At 37.3% G+C, this 20,665-nt stretch overlaps 2 protein-coding genes and 1 non-coding gene across 3 annotated transcripts; 2 read left to right on the top strand and 1 right to left on the bottom strand.

The window, feature by feature from the left end:
• The first annotated feature begins 914 nt into the window (after positions 1-914).
• Positions 915-1,021, top strand: LOC141637955 (small nucleolar RNA R71). The gene has a single exon (XR_012541955.1). It is a non-coding gene; the product is annotated as a small nucleolar RNA R71 (small nucleolar RNA).
• A 4,831-nt stretch (positions 1,022-5,852) lies between these two features.
• Positions 5,853-12,247, top strand: LOC141637904 (calcineurin B-like protein 2). The gene is made up of 10 exons (XM_074447308.1): positions 5,853-6,008; positions 7,478-7,551; positions 7,663-7,817; positions 8,341-8,423; positions 8,864-8,923; positions 9,010-9,118; positions 9,422-9,474; positions 10,117-10,197; positions 10,897-11,009; positions 11,996-12,247. Exons 3-10 carry the CDS (start codon positions 7,694-7,696, stop codon positions 12,051-12,053), a joined length of 681 nt encoding a protein of 226 aa, XP_074303409.1. The 5' UTR covers positions 5,853-6,008; positions 7,478-7,551; positions 7,663-7,693; the 3' UTR covers positions 12,054-12,247.
• A 2,442-nt stretch (positions 12,248-14,689) lies between these two features.
• LOC141637905 (heat shock cognate protein 80-like) lies at positions 14,690-19,085 on the bottom strand. The gene is made up of 3 exons (XM_074447309.1): positions 18,861-19,085; positions 17,473-17,614; positions 14,690-16,727 (listed from the first exon to the last, which is right to left on the bottom strand). The coding sequence occupies exons 1-3, from the start codon at positions 18,981-18,983 to the stop codon at positions 14,899-14,901; spliced, it is 2,094 nt and encodes a 697-aa protein (XP_074303410.1). The 5' UTR covers positions 18,984-19,085; the 3' UTR covers positions 14,690-14,898.
• Positions 19,086-20,665: the final 1,580 nt, after the last annotated feature.

Raw genomic sequence — 20,665 nt, forward strand, 5'->3', positions numbered from 1 at the left:
TAGCATTGGGACCTTGGTTGTTGTTTTGCCCCACTTGAAAGTTACCTCTCGGACCATAGTTGTTGAAGTTTGATCCTTGACCTTGTTCTTGAGACCCTTGAACATACCCTTGCCCAAATCCTTGATTTGCTTGATTTACTTGATTCCCTTGGTAAAACCCTTGGTTGCTTTGGTTTCCACCAAACTCTTGGTGCCCTTGTTGTTGGTTGCCATAGTTTTGGGGTGGATTGTTGCTTGACCATTGGTTTTGATTTCCAAAATTATTTCTTGGGTTTTGGAGAATTCCCCTTGGTTGAGCAAAACCGGGTGGATTGGTTTGGGTTTGTGGTTGGAGATGTTGGGGGTTTTGAACATTGGTGCTTTTGTAACTAAAGTTGGGGTGGTTCCTTAACCCGGGGTGGTAGAAATTGGTATTTGGATTGTAGGTGTTTGGGTTGTTGTAAGGAGGCCTTGGTGGCCTAGGATTGTTGTTGTAGCTTTGAAAAGCGTTCACCTCTTGAGCATTCTCTTCATAGGCACCATTGTAATTGTTGCCACACAAGTCATATGTATGACCACTTCCTCCACAAAGTTCACAACTCGCGACTTGAGCAACTTCTTCCATGGGCGGCCCATATGAGGTCGCGGCTTGGTTCACTTGATTCTTTGAAAACTTCTCAAATTGCTTTGTGAGCAAGTCGAGCTTGGCATTTGTCTCGGAGTTGGAGGCATTTTCCTTAGGAAATTTCCCGTTCCTTCGTAGCATGTTCCCTCTAGAACCATAGTTTGCCTCCGAGTCTACCATTTTTTTGATCAATGTCGTGCCCTCTTCATCATTCAAGTGGTCAAAACCTCCCCCCGCGGAGGCATTTACCATCTCCTTAGTTCTTGGTAGTAGAGTTTGGAAGAATGTTTGAGTAATGTACCATTCCGGTATTCCATGGTGGGGGCAACTTGCTATCAAATCTTGATAACGGTCCCAAGCCTCACCTAAGGACTCCCCATCCTCTTGTTGGAACGTATGGATCTCGTTGCGGAGCATCGCGGTCTTTGAGGAAGGGTAGTACTTGGCCATAAACGCTTGAGCCAAGTCATCCCAAGTAGTGAAAGTGTCCGGTGGGTGAATGTTCAACCACCGGTCCGCTTTGCCCGTCAATGAAAACGGAAACAACATCATTCTCAAGGTGTCTTCGGACACCCCATTCTTCTTCATCATTGAAACTTTCCTTTTAAATTTCCGGAGATGGGCATGGGCATCTTCCTCAATATGACCTCCAAACAAGTCCTTCTCAACTAACCCGACTTGGGCGGGATGCATTTCAAAGTTGTTTGGGGCCAAGGTGCCAAAGTTGATGGGATTACATGAATCATTATGGTTAGGCCGGTTGTGATCTCTAAGAGCCATTTGTGGTGGGTGGTTTGGTTCTTGATGTGGTGGTGTTTGAGGTGGACTATTGTAATTAAGGAAGTTATGAAAGGGGTTCTCTACTAAAGTCTCAATTGTGGTATTTGGTTGAACCGTAGTTGTTGTATCAAAATTTTGTGGGATGTGTGAGTTTGGTTGATCAATGTTTGCTTGGGTGGAATTGTTCCTCACTCTTTCAAGAGTCCTAGTCCTCAAGGTCCTAAAAAGCCTCTCGGGGTCGGAGTTGAATAGGAGAGCTTGATGATTCCTCCTAGGCATACACTTGGCAAATCGTAAGTCTCCTAGTGTTTTTACACACTAGGGAAATGCAAAAATCACACACACTCTACAAACAACAATCAACTACTAAAGCAAAATGACAATTGAGACAAGATTAAAGCAAAGACTCTAAATGAAACTAAGCATAACCTAACGCCATCCCCGGCAACGGCGCCATTTGATAGTAGGAAATTTGTCGTCTACTTCCTATACCAAAACTATTTGTAAAACCCGAAAAAGCGTAGTATTTAGTCGGGGTCGAACTCAAGGACGGCGGGGGTTGCTACAAAGTTCGATTAAGAGTCAAGTTTAATCAAAATTAAAAGTAAAGGTTTTGGTTATAATCACTAGAGCAAAAGACAAACAAGATGATGATAATGAATACGGTTAATTAAAAGCTAGGGCTTTCGGGGTCATCAATATGGTCTAGGGGCAAACATGAAGATCAAAAAGGGTCAATGGCGAGAGATTAACCTAAGATGAAGAACCAATGTCTTGGGTATCTTAAGGGTGGCTACTAATTTTCATTAAGTATCCCTCCTCTCCTAACATACATCAAGACTCCCAAAAACTTTCATTCTAAGGGAGAATTAAGCAAAAAATGAAGAAAGGCAAAAGCTTTCACTTGAGCAAATCAACAAACACCTTGAGTGCAATGAATAGGAAAGTTAAACAATTTCACCAAAGACCAAAATATTCAAAGAATCATGCCCATAAATCCCATAAAGAATCACCCTAAACCCTAGAAGGGATCTACTCACTCATGTTAAGGGAAATTATGCTAAATAGAGAAGAAAAGCAAACAACACAAGGAGGAGACATAATGAAGGTTGTAACAAAATCAAAAGACAAGGAAAATGTAAACAAATGATAAACAAGTAAAAGAAAGGAGAGAAATTATACCAACAAAAGAAAAGATGGAAGCTTGATTGATTAATAGGAAGGAAAACCCTTCAAAATCCCCAATACAAACTTCAACAAACAAGTGTAAACAATTGACTATTACTAGAACTAACTAATTCTTGCTAAATATTAATAATAATTATTGAAAGATTAGAACCTGATTAAGGAGATATTACAATAAATATGGAATGTTTTTCAGATCTAGGGTTGTGTGCAAAAGGGTTTAAGGAGGGGTATTTATAGGCTATCATTGGATTAAGGGAGGAAAGAATGAAAAAGCCCAACTCGTCTTTGCGTGTCTCTGTCGGCCTGGCCGGCCGTCGGCCTCCCTCTCGCGGCAGCGCGTTCTTTCAAAAACTGAGAAAATGAAGGTTGCGTAATCCCCTGCCGGTGGGCCGGCTGCCGGCCTGCCGGCAGAGAATTCCTCTTCTTGGGATTTTCTTCCAATTCTTAGTGTCAGGTACCCTCTGCCGGTTGATCTGCCGGCCACTCAGGCTTCTAGAAGCGTTGCTTTAACTTTGGCCAAAAACTTCTTCGAAAATTTGACTAAGTATGGGATAGTGTTCCCCGCCGGTGGCCGGCTGCCGGCGCCGCGGCAGAGAACATCTCTTGACTTGTTTCTTCCTTTTTCTCCTCGTAGCCATACTCTCCCGGTGGGTCGGGCCGCCGCGGCGCAGAGGATTTCTTCTTCAAAAATCCTTCATCTCCCCTTTCTTCATGTAAAGGCATTAGAATGCCTTTTCTTGCCCTAATTCCTTCATACTCGACTCGGTTCCTACAAAAGGACACACAAAATGACAAGTACGGGGATCGGGCACAAATGCAAGGAAAAGCACACGAACTCGACTCGTTATGAGCCGGAATGCGCCAAAGAAAGAGGGAAATAAGGTGCAAATAATTCATATATCATAACCCTTTCATTTTTATTTCTCATCTCCATCTCTATCTCTCATCAAAAATTGAAAAAGAAAAATATTCACTACAATATACCTATAGCCCCATCAACTCCCCTTTATATATTTTCGCTCAATTGACCCTCCACCGAATCAACCACCTCTCCTCCACAAGACCACCCCCTCGCACCGAACAACCCCACTTGTTCTTTTATCGAGACATATTGAAAACATTAAAAGCACCATTCTACCTAGCTCCATCGACAACCACTTATTTGCCCCTACCCCTCTCTGTCGTGCCCTCTCGGTTCTTGATCCTTTACTCGCCCCCGCTATCGTGACCAATCACAAGTGAATCACCTCAAAACCACCATCTTTAGATCACAATAACCCTAAAATCATACTAAACCAACAAATTACTCAAATTATTGAGAAAAAGACATCAATTTGTTCAAACCATTAATTTCAAAATCTCATGATTTGCATTTTTTTGCAACACGTTTGGTTATCCTAAATATTGCCACATGAGGGACTTTTCAACTCATGTGGAGTTTGATTACCTAGCCGCTCCAATGTAATTGGAAACTCCTCCATCATTTCCCCCACTCAATTTACCTATTTGCCCTTAGAAAAAGATTTTAGTTAGATTAGATCAATATAGTATATACTTGTATTTGTATTTACATTCAAAATCACGTGAATTAAAGTTGTTTAACCAAATATAACGCGGGAGTTTAATTCATGGGAAAAACAAACTTCTGTAAGGTAACCAAACATGTTTTTCTCATTTTATGAGAATTGTACATATGAATTAGTATCCAATGAGTTGCAAATTAACACAAAAATTCAACTTCTGCAAGAACCAAACGAGCACAAAATACATTTTACTTATTTCAAATTCTATCCATAGTTAAATAATTTTGGTGTGTTGAGAAATTGGTTCAAGTGTTGTGTTTTAGCCCGAGTACAAATTTTGTTAAATAACTTTGTAATAATGTGTAAAAAACATAATACAAAAATAAACTTCTTTTGTATGTTTAATAATAGAGATTTTCTACGGTGTATCCCGTGTTCCCAAATTTTAATATATATCTTGGATTTTTAAGACACATTTGATATACTCATAAACTTTCAGATTAGCTCCTAAAATACCTCAAGTATCCAAATTTTAGTTTTTTAGTGGTTTCACGTTTTCATAAAATTTGTACATTGATGAGTAAATAAGGTTCATATTAATGGGTTTATGTATTTTGAAAGCGTAATCAACCAAAAACACCTAAATATAGTATCTTAAATTATAATATTTTAGCATTTAGGGTATTTGTAGGATAACTTATTAAGTTTAGGGGTATCTTGTGTGATTTAAAAAAGCCCAGCTTGTTTCTCGGCTCCCTGCCAATTTCATGTAAACTTTTGTTTTTCCTTTAATGAAAGTTGCGCGCATAATAATAATAATAATAATAATAATAATATATTATTATTATTATTAGTTGACATATTTAGTGTTTTTATTTAATTTTTAAAAGAGTTTATTGTTCTTCTCTCCTTTATTGCACCTCTTAACTAACCACTTTCTTATATATTTTACTTGGTTTATTTTTAAGGTATTCTAGATCCTTAATTAACTTCTGCTTCGGTTTTCAAAATCGTTTTAATCTTTATTCTCGATTTAAATTTTAAGTTTTTTATAAAAGAAATCCGGAATTCGATTTTAAAACCTCTGTTTAGCTTGATTTTGTATTATGTTTCGCTCTTTCTTTTGTTTTTTATTTTTCTTTTTTCTATTTTTTCGCATTTTGAGGTGTACGTTCACCGATTAACGGTTCTAAAGGATGATTCATGTCAGCCGACCTCAAATTATTTTGGGATTAAGACTCTAATGTTGTTATTATTATTATTATTATTATTATTATTATTATTATTATTATTATTATTATTTATTTATTTGATAGATAAAAGAACCCAAAATATATGCCAATAAATCATGTATTGGTAATATTCCTACATGAGTCCCACTATGATTATTATTTTTTTTGGTCTAAACCATCCGGTAATCCGAACCACATTGGGCCGACTAATCCGGATTTCGGGGCGTGTCCAAGGATTACGGTATTTAAACCCCTCCCAATCGCAGTTGTGGGGGATCGATCCATGCACCTCCCTACCAAGTCAGTAAATACGCCACGCTACCACATCGCGCCTAACTAACATTGGTTAGTCCCACTATGATTATTATGCCAACCCAATATATCAAAGCAATTAGCACAACACCAAAACACCTTTTTTTATTCCACCCCATATATATACACACTATTAATTTTAATTTCATTCTTATTCTTATTCTTATTCTTTAATTTTTAATTCTTATTATTTGACCATACAAGTACAAATCCGTTACCAAAAAAGCAAAAAATAAAAAAAATAAAATCAACCCCTTTTTTTTGTTCCTCTCTCTTCCCCATCATCACTCTACCTAGCTGTCTCTTCATCTTTCAGCTTCTTCCTTTTTGCCCTCTTTCTTTCTCCTACATCTTTGTGTTCTTCCAAAGGCAAGCCATCTTTTTAATAATTTATAATAATAATTGTTACCTTTTTTTTTTTTTTTTTTTTTAATTTTGTGTTAATTATGTATTAATTGATCAATTTTTGGGATAGTTTTCAGATCAATTTGTTATAAAGTTTCGATCTTTTCTGAATTTTAGGGTGTTTTTGTGTTTTGTGTTATTTTTGGAGTTGTTTATTTGTGTTGATCAGTTGTGCAAGTGGGTATTTGTGTTATCAATCAAAATTGGATCTTTGATAGTTAGTATGCCTAATTAATCATATAGGAATTTTGGGTGTTTGGTGATTTATGAGGTTAGATTTGTGTATTGTTGTTTGATTTTTGTGTGATTTTGTTGTTTTGGAAGTGGGTTTTTGTTAGATTTTTGATTGGTGTATGAATGTTGTGTGTGGTTCATGATTCATGATTCATGTTTTGATTGAGACGACCACAACAACAACATTACCCTAGTGCTTCAATGGCTCCCTCAAATTGCGGTTTAATTGAGACAAAGTGTTAAAATTGTCAGGCTGAATAGGGGTTGTGGTTCTTGGATTATACTATTAGGTAATGTTGGGATTGAACTGTTGAATACGGACATCCCTATCAATTGAATAACACGAGGGATTTTTTCATGTTTAATTCTAGATTTTTCTTTTGGAGATTAGTTGTTGGTTTGAGTAATGACTCAGATGGGCGGGCGTTTGGGTGACGGGGGGGGTAGTTGTTTATAGGGTAGGACTGGCGACACACAAATTATGCAATGCTTTGATCGAGGAATGTGGTGATGTTTGTCTGCATTTGTTTGGGTTAGAATATGAATTCTGGTGGATATTGCAGAACGGTGAGGTTGGAGTGAGAGTTTGTTTTAGAACGTGCCAAATATCGAGTATTCAAGAAGCTCATGTAGGTTTAGAATTCAATGCCTCATTGAAATTCAATGAGTGTAACTTTTTTTTATTATTGGTAAGAGTGAGGGGTCTTGTGAAAGTTACGGAGTGATTATGACAGGAAATGGATGCTGGGACTGTTTTAAATTATAAAGAAGTTTGCTGCTTACATGAAAAGTTTCAAATGTCAGTATTATGTCTTGTGTATGCCATGGTAGCAATTATCAGTTCATGTTTGAGTCTTTTCTGGGGATCGGTTGTCGCTACTTGATTTCGGACATTGCACCATTAATAGGTCTGATAATGCCTTGAAGTGCAGCCACTGCAGACTCAGAAACCTTCGTAACTTGTCATGATTTTGTGTTGCCACCCAGATTTAATACCATGACTATTACCTTCAGGGTTTTACCCAGTTGGAGATTTTTTTTGTCCATCCTTATTGATGATTATCTTCCTGATATGGTTTTTCTTTAATACCCTTGAAGTTGTAAAAAATGTTAAGTTGCATCAGTTGAAGCACCTTGTTGCTTATTAGTCGACATGGTCGATGAAGGAGTTGATAATATTTTGTTGATGTCTGAAACAGATAAGGCTGGGCACTTTATCGTGCATCGTATAAACCACTGAAAACCCCCCACATATTTAGGAAATGGTTAACAGGTTTGTCACACTATCTAGCCTAACATGACTTGACTTTTTTTGTCTGAAGACTGTTGATACATGCTTGGCCTACATACTAAAATGGTTCGGTTTTGCCTAAATTTTAAACAGGTATGGGGATTTCTGATCTGTGGGATATATCATGGTGCAGTGCATAGACGGAATTCAGCATTTATTTCTTTCCCTTGTACAATGCTGCGACTTGGAAATTTCTAAGGCACCACGAGGCCTTGAAGATCCTGAGCGTCTTGCAAGGGAGACTGTCTGTAAGTAGTTTTTTATTACTTTATCTATTACATTCCTACTCCTAGTAATAACTAATAAGCGTTGGAGATTTCGCTGGGTTGATTAAAAGTGCTGGTTAGCTTTGAGTATTTTTTTTTTTTTTTTTGTTAATGTTAGTAAATTTAAAACTAGTGAAATGGTTCAAATAGAATTTGGATTTTCAAATTAGGGTTCACACGGAGTTGGCTTATCTGAGGCTACGTAAGGACTAGAACTGCCACCTCACATAGCTCTTTGATCGGTTTATATTATAGTCCTAATAGTGAGTTAAGAACAGATATGATTGTTCTGTGGTTGATTAAAAGTTCCAACTTAACTACTCCATAATTGATTGATTTTTGTAGATATTCATACCATGTGGTCCTTTTCCTTCACAAATATACGGGGAAACCATATATAAAATTAACAGCAACTTGCATATACAATAAGGATTTCAGAAACTTTGGGAACCTGCTGAGTTGTGATCTGATTTAATTTGTCTATCTTTTTGGTTTTGTGATGCAGTTAGTGTGAGCGAAATTGAGGCACTTTATGAGCTATTCAAAAGAATAAGCAGTGCGGTGATTGATGATGGTCTCATCCAGAAGGTTAGTGAACGTTTTTATATGAAACCTTGATTGTTTTACTGGATTATATACTATGGTTCTTGCTTGTTGTTTAGTTGCACAATATGCTCGCAAGCATATTTGCCTATTAGATTGTTTTAACTGCGTAGAAATTAGCTGTAGGTGAGTAATGTAAAATCGTGCTTCCTTTAGCGATATATCACTTCCTGTAACCTTTCTCTGGAGTCGTGTCCAAAATAAGCTGAGATCAGGAGTAAAACAAGAAATATAGAAGAAAAGAAGTAATTTCTGAAACTATTTTGTAAATTGACGTTTTTCATGGGATATATTAATTCAGAATGTAAGTTATGCTAACTAGCTTGGTGTTGGAAGGGTATTTACTCATTACGGAGTCTCATTAAGCTTGTTACATAAATGTACTGCAGCGTTTTATCTTAGTTTATTATTTTTCTCTTTCTCAGGAAGAGTTTCAGTTGGCCCTATTTAGGACGAACAGAAGGGAGAGTTTATTTGCCGACAGGGTAAGTCCTCATAATTTCAGCTGCACTAGACTTTGTAATTTGTTTCGTTTGTATGACTTCGAATTTTTTCTTCTCTTTTGTTGCAGGTCTTTGACTTGTTTGACACAAAGCATAATGGAGTTCTAGGTTTTGAAGAGTTTGCTCGTGGACTTTCTGTTTTCCATCCGCAAGCTCCCATTGAACAAAAAATTGACTGTATGGTGCTACGTCTCCTTCATGTGTTCTGACTCAAAAAATTGACAATTTTTTCTTCATGTATGCTGACTTAAAATCATTTTTCCTTCACGTATACGTAGTTATTTTTAATAAATCAAATGTAATAAACTTTACCATATATATCTATGCATACAGCATACATGGAGAAATTGATTGTCACGACTAAAGTTTCCTTACCAGCAAAGTTAAAATAAGGATAAAAGTTTGGGGGAGAGTGTTATTTTTTTCCTTGTGCGACTTCCCGATTGCGATGACTTATTGTGTGCCTTCTTCCACTTGCAGTCTCTTTCAAGCTGTATGATCTTAAGCAGCAAGGTTTCATTGAGAGGGAACAGGTTAGTTTCATTTGTATAATCTCAAGCAGCAAGGCTCTATTGAGAGAAAACCGGTTTGCGGTTTCCAATTTTCCATTGAAATCTTCATGTGTTACTGCTGAATTACTGTGGACATACGATTGTGTTCCTTCATTTAGTGACTAGTAAACTTTCATCAGCTTGGTATACGATTAGTCATTCAAGATTTTTTATTCATTGAGCTGCTCTAAGTTGCTAACTTGCTATGTTAATTAGTGAACTCCTCGTAGAATTCAGACACACGAGATTTTTCAGTCATTGAGCTGCTCAAATTAAAACTCTTCGAACATAGGAAAGATTTGAAAGAAAAACATCGAGGCTTCCTTCTTCTCTCCTCCGCCCCTTTCATATATCAAGTTATCAACTGAGGAATCAAGGGATAAAAAGAAGGAAATTATGCCAACCTTCAATATATAAAAACAGGGGGTCGGGCGTCTTGTAATGTGAGTACACAAGTATTGGCAAAGTGCCTAATGCTTTTGTGTAACCTTACTTAACCCTTCTTTAATAGAAACCAATCTCTCCCTTGCGGATTTCCGTTGTCAGTTTGAGCATGTGAAATATGAAAACTGAAGTATTATCATTATTACTTGACGGAATTTTTTTATTGATGTTTTTGTGCAGGTGAAGCAAATGGTAGTAGCCACACTAGCTGAAACTGGTATGAACCTCGCAGATCACGTCATTGAAGAAATCATCACAAAGGTGCTTGCATAAACCAATGTTTCTCCCTTCAGTGAATTTTAATTTCTGTTTATTGCTTTCATTTTGGTGCGACTTTTTAAAGTTATTTTGGTCTTTTTACTTCTGCTTATGTGCCCAAAATAAAATCACCTTTCGTTGCATATTTGTTTGTTATCTTTCTCCATGTTTATTGTTCTGGTCCGTGTTGATTGTTCTACACGTTAATTTTTCCCATATAAATGTCTGCTTAGCTCTCATCCATCAGGTTAGGTTTCCTCAGGTTTCAAGTCTGTACCGTTTTCTCCCATTGCACTTTTTTTTTTTTCACCTATTTCGATTTAGTTTTACTACCGTTTTCTTCCCGGAACTCCACGTTTCCATTTGTTTCCCTGCCTCACATTGACCATTCCGTACTATCTAACATGCTAGCTGACGCCAAATCATTTTGGGACTAACGTACCATGTCTTCGTTGTTGATTGTGTTGAGAACGAGACTATTCTTTTTACGGAATTCCAGGATTACTGAACATCTACGACCATAGATCTCTGAATTTGTAGTTGTCTAAATAGACAAGTGCTTTTCTAGTCTAAGACTTTTGTTGCTCGAATACTGCTGATGAGTTGATAAAACTTGAAAAAGTTTACACTGCAATGTTCTTACGGAAAAAATGAGTATTGAATCATCGTGTGCAATTATCTTATCCTTGTCATTTGCTGCAGACCTTTGCTGAAACGGATACTAAACAAGATGGTAAAATCGACAAGGAAGAATGGAGAACCCTTGTTTACCGACATCCATCGCTTTTAAAGAACATGACTCTTCAATACCTGCAGTAAGTGCTTTTTCCATCACCCGTTTTAAATTCTTGACCGATTATTAAGAACTCGGAAAAATGCATAAATGCTCGATTAGTGGGTCATGCTCTTTCATGGACATGATTTACTCAATTATGGACATGAATGACCATTATACCCTTATTATTTTTACAACCTCATTCTTCATTATAATCAATAAATCCTCCCAACTCCGTCCAACAAACCACCAGCCTCCCCACCTCGGCTCCCATCCCCACACCGACGACACCACCGGACCCCTGCACCGACGATACTACCGAACCATCCTTCATGACTGGTCCCAGACCACTCTTGCACCGGACAAACATGCATCAGTCGAACCCCATATCCCGTATTATGCCAAAAATCTGGGAAAACTGGAGAAACCAGAACAAGTTAACACGTTAATACTCAATTTATAAGCCAATCCAAATCGTGTTTGCATGTGCCAGCAAAAGAAAAGTGACTGCAATAATTTGCCAATAATTGGAGGCTAATGATTGTTATCATACAAATTTTGAATAGTATTAGCATGAATATCTTTAACGATTTCTGCATAAATCAAAAAGGGATTTTAGAAACTCGTGAGAAAATTTGTACTACAATGTAATTTCGTCTTCACGTTTGGATTACACAAACCAATGATTCACGACAATCTGACGTCCAAAAACATTCTATCAAGTATTCCTGTGATAATCAAACATTGACAATAATTTCTTTAAACCCTAATTTCATTATTCTAAATTTATCTAATCTCCCTAATTTGATATGACTGTTAATGAATTAGAATTATTACTTGATGTGATTTGACGAATTTGATTAATTTAGTGAAGAAAACAATTGGAGAGAGTTTGTTTATTTTGGTTTTGGGGAAGTGTAAGGTATGGAAAACTAATGACAAAAAGTCCACCAAAGAGTAATTCTTGTCCATGAAAGAGCGAGCAACTACGTTTCTGATATTCGTCTTCCTTTCTGATCTTGACAGGGAAATTACAATTACATTTCCAAGCTTTGTGTTCCATTCTCAAGTCGACGACACTTGAGTTTTGTCCTCGCCTTCTCGGGTCCTTCTATCTGTTCATTTATTGATCAATTTTGATTCTAGCGGACATATATTCATCATGGTTTTCTATGTTTATGGAGCTCTTTTGTACAGAGGTTCAGAACAAGGCTTTCAAATACCGTCTGTTATTTGCTTCTAATAATGCAATTATCTCTTTCGCCTTCCTTTCATTAACTACAGATTTTTGAACTCCGTTAACATCTAGATTAAGTTCGGGTACATGAAAACCCCATACTGCTCGACTTGTTGATATGTGCACAACTGCACAGTATCTACATATAAGATGTCCGTCAGGCGCTGGGGATATAGTTGTTATTACCCATACCTGAAAGTTTCAATAATAGACCACTGATGACCAAAAGGTTCGCTGTTACGTTAGTTCATGACAAGGTTAAACACCCTATCGTGAAGGCTAGGGGTGAGCAATAATATACGATACGGTTTTATAATATGGATACGATACGGTATACGGTTTGAGTTATACGGATTTTCGTATATACGATACGAAAATCCATATATACGATACGGTTTTATAAAAACCGTACTGTATCCGGGCTGGGCAAAAACGAAGTTCCTCGTTCAACTCCACTCTTTTAATGTTTTTTATGATTTTTTTTACCAACTTATCTCAATAAAGAAAAACCAGCCTTTTATAAGAGGTGGTCACGTTAGAGGTAATTATTAGCTCTTGAAAATTACAATGTTTAATTGGGCATTTGTCACCAAACCGTATCCGTATATACGGATTCCGTATACACGGTTTTTCCGGGTACCCGAAAACCATTTATACTGTTAAACCGTATCGGATCCGTATAGTGATTTTTGCGATTTTTAAAACCGTATACCCGATACGGTTTTCAAAACCGTATCGGGTACACGGTTTTGCTCACCCCTAGAAGGCGCTCAAGTATCAAGTTATTAACTTGATTCATATATCGACTCAGCAATCAGAATTCTGCTCTCGGGTTCCCAAAGTATTCTTATTCAAGATGGATTCAATCGTAAAACTGACCTAAGACCAACTCACAATCCCCGTGACTCCGGGAGTAATGAGTACTCTCCTCCACTCAAAACCAATATTGGACTAAAACTCAAAGGACTCGATTTTTGGACATTATTGGACTTGAAATCAGGTTGGAATTGTGAGTGAAATGGACACGAAAACAAGGAATTAAACAAGGATATGACTTAGACGAGATCACGAAGCAAGCGTAAGCTAGGAATCTCGTCCAAGATCACGAAGCTAGGACTAAATTCCGCCTCAAAGCACTAAGCAAATGGAGGGTTTTCCGCACTAAGTAAGAAGAATTAAGTAGAAACCTCAGTTTTCAAACTCATGTTTATATTTCATTCATCAAATCTGATTTTCTCAGTAGGTTTGTTTGGTTTATATAGGCCAAGCAATACAATCTTGTCCATCCATCATACACACATCTAAGGGCCACAAATGGCCTGCAAAATGAAGCAAATAAACGGCTCTAAAGCCTTACACAAGTCTGAAACAAAGTTGGAAACGAAGCATAAAGTAAACTAGTAGGACAACCCTCCTTTGTTTGCTTGATAGCAGCAAAAAGGACCGAAGAAACTGAGTATAAGGCCCAAGGGCTGCCAAGAGACCCTTTAGAGTGCTTGATCAAAAGGGGAAGGTTAAAAGCGACATTATACTAGCTCCTTTGAAACCGCACCAATTATGACAACTTGGAAGTGTCTTAAGCTAACTCTTGATAAAATCAGTTTTAGGACACAACTTCCTAGACAAAAATATTCAAGACTCACCCAAGTTATCATATTAACCGATTGTTGCATGACTTAGCGTTGGACCTCAAATTTCGAGCTGCTCCAAAACCGGGTGTTGCTTTAATCATTGTCGTGGCCTCTTTTCTTCCAAATATGTTATAACTTACGAGATCTCGTTATATAATAAAAGGGTTTTTCTAACCTATGCCCACTAGGCATAGGATAAGAAACCAAAAACAGAAAGAAATAAATGTATTTTATTATAAATAAAAGTAAAAGCAATTGATATTACAATTTCCCATAAAAATATCATTTATTATTTTCCTTTTTGGGTTTCTTATCCTATGCCAAGTGGGCATAGGTTAGAAAAACCAATAATAAAATCATCAAAACTTTTTTACTTTTTTACGCTGAAAACTTCAAGATCAAACGACAGTGAGAAATGGCATGTTTGAAATGCCAAATCGATGTCTTCCAAATCTTCGATCAGTTTAAACCGTCGTTAAACTCATGCTTCAACGTTCCACTTATGTGTCTCGACTCTCAAACAAGCATTCACAAATGAGATGAGATAAAATGACATAACAAGCGTAAAACTGAGAGAACCAATAAGTTGCAAGTGAGTGAGAACTACTAACTGGCCAACTGCCTCCTGCTAGCGCAATAACGAGGAAGCTAGTGCAACCTGTGACAGTATGGCCTCAACTCAGGTACTCTCACTTTCAGAACCTGAGAACAAAAATTGCTGCTAGAGCAACACACCTGTCCTAGGATTTTATTCAAACTCCCTTAATGATGAATCTTTCGCGACAAAATCAACTAAAAACCAACACAGCCACGGCTAATCTCCAAAAAAACAAAAACAAAGAAAGACGAAGATTTAACCACAGAACTGCCTTTCAAAGATTAAGCAAGATAAACGGAAAAGCATCGCATCATCAGTCAAAAAAACCACCGCTCTAAACAGAGCACAGTACTTCAAGTTTCTCAGCAAACAGGCCAATCCTACTAACGAATACTACTATCTATTAGTATTATTATTGTCATATTAATAATATTCACCAGGACCAACGAGATTAAACCAGAGCTTAATCGACTTCCTCCATCTTCGACTCTTCAGCATCAGCTTCCTCGAGTGCTGGCATCTCAACATCTTCATCAGCACCATCTTCATCAATGCTCAGACCAAGCTTCAGCATCCTGTGAATCCTGTTACCGAAAGTGTTCGGCTCATCAAGACTGAACCCGGAAGTCAGAAGAGCAGTCTCGAACAAGAGCAACACTAGGTCCTTAACAGACTTATCATTCTTGTCAGCATCAGCTCGCTTTCGTAACTCCTCCATGATTGAATTCTCAGGGTTGATCTCCATGGTCTTCTTCGAAGACATGTAACCAGCCATGCTCGAGTCTCTTAAAGCTTGTGCTTTCATGATCCTTTCCATGTTGGCAGACCATCCGTACTCAGCAGTTACCAGACAGCAGGGAGAGTCGACGACACGGTCTGAGACGACAACCTTCTCAACCTTGTCGCCTAAAACATCCTTGATCACCTTGCAAAGACCCTCGAACTTTTCCTTGAGTTCTTCCTGTTTCTTTTTCTCATCCTCGCTTTCTTCGAGTTTAAGACCCTCCTTAGTGGCAGAAACAAGCTTCTTGCCCTCGAATTCCTTGAGCTGACCAATAGCATACTCATCAATGGCGTCAACCATGTAAATGACCTCGTAACCCTTCTTCTTCAGCTTCTCAAGGAAAGGAGAGTTCTCGACAGCCTTCTTGCTCTCACCAGTAATGTAGTAAATGTCGTTTTGGCCCTCCTTCATTCGGGTAACGTAATCCTTAAGACTGGTCATCTCATCGCCGCTCTTGGTAGAGTGATACCTAAGCAATTCAGCAATCTTGTTCCGGTTCTGAGAGTCTTCGTGAATACCGAGCTTCAAATTCTTAGAGAAAGCTTCATAGAACTTATTGTAGTCTTCCTTGTTCTCAGCAATCTCGTAAAATAGCTCTAAACACTTCTTGACAAGGTTCTTTCGGATAACCTTCAAGATCTTGTTCTGCTGCAACATCTCCCTTGAGATGTTCAGAGGAAGGTCCTCGGAATCAACAATACCCTTGACAAAGCTCAAGTACTCCGGAATCAACTCCTCGCAATTATCCATAATAAAGACACGGCGGACGTAAAGCTTGATGTTGTTTGGTTTTTTCTTTGTGTCAAAGAGATCAAAGGGTGCTCTCTTGGGGACAAAGAGGACAGCCTTGAACTCGAGCTGACCCTCGACTGAGAAATGCTTAACAGCCAAATGCTCTTCCCAGTCGTTGGTCAAGCTCTTGTAGAACGCGGCATACTCTTCCTTAGTGATCTCCTCAGGCTTCCTCATCCAAATCGGTTTCTGTTTGTTAATCAAGTTCCATTCATGAGACACCTCCTTAATCTTTTTCTTCTTTTTCTCTTCCTTCTCTTTCTCCTCGTCAACGTCCTCAACCTTACCCTCCTCGTCTTTCTTGTCCTCCTCATCTTCATCATCAGAAATCTCCTTCTCAATTGTTTTCTCAACCCATAGAGAAATTGGGTAGCTGATGAACTCAGAGTGCTTCTTAACCAAATCCTTTAAACGTCGCTCCTCGAGGTACTCGAGTTGGTCCTCCTTGAGGTGGAGTGTGATCTTGGTGCCCCTGCCAAGAGGCTCACCGGTTGTGTCCCTAGTTACTGTGAAAGACCCACCAGCTTGGGACTCCCACACGTATTGCTCATCGTCGTTGTGCTTTGTAGTGACAATGACCTTCTCAGCAACAAGGTATGCAGAGTAAAAACCAACTCCGAATTGACCGATCATGCTGACATCAGCACCAGCAGCCAAGGCTTCCATGAATTCTTTTGTTCCGGATCTGGCAATGGTACCAAGGTTGTTCACCAAATCTGAAAAACCAAACATAGAGAAAGACACTCAGTATCCCCAATATAACGTTTAGAACAGCATACTGCATACTTAAATAAGTCCCTTGAAAAAGGGTCTCTCAAGAAGTAAAGATATTTTACAAATTAAAGAAAAAATGGTACTATATGAGTATGACTGCTGATAAAAATGGGTATGATAAGTAAATAGGTATAAAATTAAAGAGACGATCAACAATAAAAAGGTCACGAATAACATATAAAGGGGTACAAAAGAGTGGTCTAGTAAGAGACTGAGAAATCTCTCCCATGATTTAGTGTACTTAAACAGAGTGGTTTTAGTTGATTACATATTCATTCTTCTCAACAAACATATTCACCATTATTAAGCTTAAATTACAGTAATGTTCCTCAAAATATAATAAAGTGAGAATAACGAAAGATTTAACATACTCTCTTAGAATATCAGTTAATGTTTTAAACACCAGCATTACAGAAGCAGGTGCGGTAACAGCTGAAAAGCGAATAGACGGAAATTTATTTACTAGTTTGCCTACCAGCCATGTTCATTCCATAAAAGTAATCACGCATCTCTCAGTCAAATTTACAAACACTCCCACGAATTTAACTCGGAGAAGACAACGAAAGGTATAAGACAGCATTTGAACCACAGAAAGGGTACAATACAGCAACGTTTTAAACAAAAATATTATGGAAACAAATTTGGTAATAACATCAGACAAAAATATTATTGAAGAGGACTGCTTACCAGCCTTGGTCATTCCAATACCGCTGTCAATGATAGTCAGGGTGTTGTTGGCCTTGTCAGGGATAATGTGGATGAACAACTCAGGTTGAGCATCGAGCTTGCTTTTGTCAGTCAAACTCTCAAAGCGGATTTTGTCCAAGGCCTACAAAAGTCCGATTAACATACATTCAGTATAGCCATTCGTTCAGTATAACCATTCGACTAGAAATCAGAGTAGAATAAACTCGACACACATGACGACTGATCAGCCTAATTACATAGGCGTTCTAAAAAAAAGGATTCAAAGAAATATTAAGTTAGCGAACAGAACACGAAAAAATTCACAAGGTTAAGTAAGTTGAGTTTCAATTTGTGATAATGTAAAAAAAATCAATTGGACATAAATGCTGATTCGCGAAATTTACAAAACTGAATCCAACATACGAAGAACTCTAGATCAACAAAACAACAGGTGAGAAAATATACTCGTATTCCTCTGTTTCATTAAATCAGTAATTGGACATAAATGCTGATTCGCAAAATATCAATAAAACAGCAAGTGAGAAAATATACTCGTACTTCTCTGTTTCATTGAATCAGTAATCATTTGTCAAATGAGACATATTTTGGAAAACGTATACAATTCAATAAAACTGAGGGAATACAAAGGTCATCAACACTTTTAACTCCTAAATCATCAAAGAAACGGTACAATTCAATAAAACAGAAGGAAAACGAACGGTCATCAACACTCATAACTCCTAAATCGTCAATAAATACTTTGTTAATCAAAATTATCACAATTAGCGAAATAATCATACTACAGAACAGAGAGAGTATTAACAATTATCAACAATTATAGCTCAAATTATCGAAATATACTTGACAGTGAACTCATAAAAAATACTTCGTAATTAGCGAATAATCACAGACAGATGAACGAATTCTACACAAATTACGACCTAATCGCAGATTAACAAAACCGATAAACTAATATTACTCGAACGGTACAGAGAGAGTACTAACAATCATCAGCAATTATAGCACAAATCATCGAAATATACTTACAGTAAACTCATTAAAAAACAGTTCATAATTAGCAAATAATCACAGACAGATGAACGAATTCTACACAAATTATAACCTAATCGCGAATTAATAAATCGATTTAACTAATATTAATCGAAATTTAAACGTAAATCACACAAAACAAGAACGCTTCAAATTCCACAAAACAAATACGAAAATCGGCGAAATGAAGATACGTCGGAAGGATTATAAGCACGCGAAGGGAAAACGCGTGAAAATGTAACTTCTAGGAATCAATTTAAGTCTAAATTAAACAAAACAAGATTTAAAATACTGCAAATTCAACAAAATAAATCAAAAAATCGGCGAAATGAACATACATCGGAAGAATTACTGATGAGTTCACGAAGAAAAATCTCCTTGTTAGAGTAAAAAGTGTTGATAATAAGACTGAGAAGCTGATTAATCTCAGCTTGAAATGCGAAGGTTTCTTGTTCCGCCATTGTTGTTGTTGAATGAAGCTTTTTTGGAGAGTGATGAAAGAGAAAGTGGTTGCAGTTGAACGTGTATATGATGCGAGGGTGGTGATGGTGAGGGAGGGTTTATATAGTATTGGAAAATGAAAGGGAAAAAGGGAAAAGGGGGGGAAGTGTATTTTATTAGGGTTTCTAGATCTTTCTATTTGATACAGATGGGGGAGGGTGATTTTTTTGTGTTCTAGATCCTTCTAATTACGGACTTTAGGAATGTGATTATGCCAATTTGTCATGAGTTCACGATATTTTTGCGATTTGATTTTTGGTTATAGAAGAGTGGTTATGGTTATTGTAAAGTTTGATCGGGTTGAATTTGAGACGGTTTATAATAATATGTCGGAAAAATTACAACTTACTACCATGTATTTTCCGTATTTTACAACTTACCACTATGTATTTTGATTTTTACAACTTACCACCGCTTTTTATCGTATATATCCAAATTTCCACCGTATTTCATTCCCGACCTTCATTTTTCCTAATTCCCGACTTTTTTAAGCGAATAACCTTTTTAATGACCATAATACCCCTATAATTATCCTCCCCAAACTTACTTTTGAGTCTCCAAATCAAAATCAAAATCAAATACAAAACCAAAACAATCAAATAAACCCAAATCAAAATCAAAATCCAATCAAAATCAAAAGTAAAACAATCAAAGATATCCCTATCAAAATCAAAATAATCAAATGAAACACTTTAATCCATATAAAAATAAGAAATCCCAACAATGAAACACCCCAAGAATCAGAACACCAGGACGGCCGAACCACCCTTCCACCATCTACCCTTGGCGGCTCTATCCAACGCAATACAGTTTACATTTACGGTACCGCAATTGATTTTTATGGAACATCATCCTTAACCCATGGAACCTTCTCCTCCACGGTCAAAAAACTTTAGATCTAGGTTTTTCGTGGGTGGAGAAGGGGATTTCGTAGGTAGGAGTGATGGTGGTGGCAAATTTTTGCTCAAGGTTGTTTTCTCGGTCACAGCGGTTTCACTTGCGAGCTTCTTTAATTTTGGTTGTGGTTGAGTTAGAGGACACTGAGATGGCGTTGGCGATGAGATTGTGGGGCGAGTGGTGAAGTGGCGGTGGTGAGAGACGTTTTGGTGGTGGTGGTGGCGATGAGTGTGTGAGGGAGAAAGAAATCAAAGAAGATGGTGGAGTTTAAGTGAAATGTTTGATGTTTAATTGTCAGATTTTCATTCCTTCAATCAAATTAAAAGATAATTCAATTTGATATTTTGCTTGATTTTGATTCTTTTGGGGGGTTTTAACTCTGTTTGTCTTTGGTCTAGATATGTAGTTGGTGTTATGGTAGAGTTAAGATAAGGGTACTTTGGTCATTTATAGGTTAATTCACTTAAATAAGTCGGGGATTAAGAAAAATGAAGGTCAAAAATAAAATACGGTGGGAATTCGAATATATACGGTGAAAGGCGGTGGTAAGTTGTAAAAATCAAAATACATGGTGGTAAGTTGTAAAATAGGGAAAATACATGGTGGTAAGTTATAATTTTTCCTAATATGTCATGTATTTTTTGGGTGTTGATTTACGCAGTACACATTTTACTCATTATAATACACTTTTGACCATACTACCCCATCTCATTTATCCCACAGTGTACTACATTAGAAAAAGAAG

The sequence above is a fragment of the Silene latifolia genome, unplaced genomic scaffold (genome assembly GCF_048544455.1).
Source record: "Silene latifolia isolate original U9 population unplaced genomic scaffold, ASM4854445v1 scaffold_158, whole genome shotgun sequence".
Taxonomy (NCBI): Eukaryota; Viridiplantae; Streptophyta; class Magnoliopsida; order Caryophyllales; family Caryophyllaceae; genus Silene; species Silene latifolia.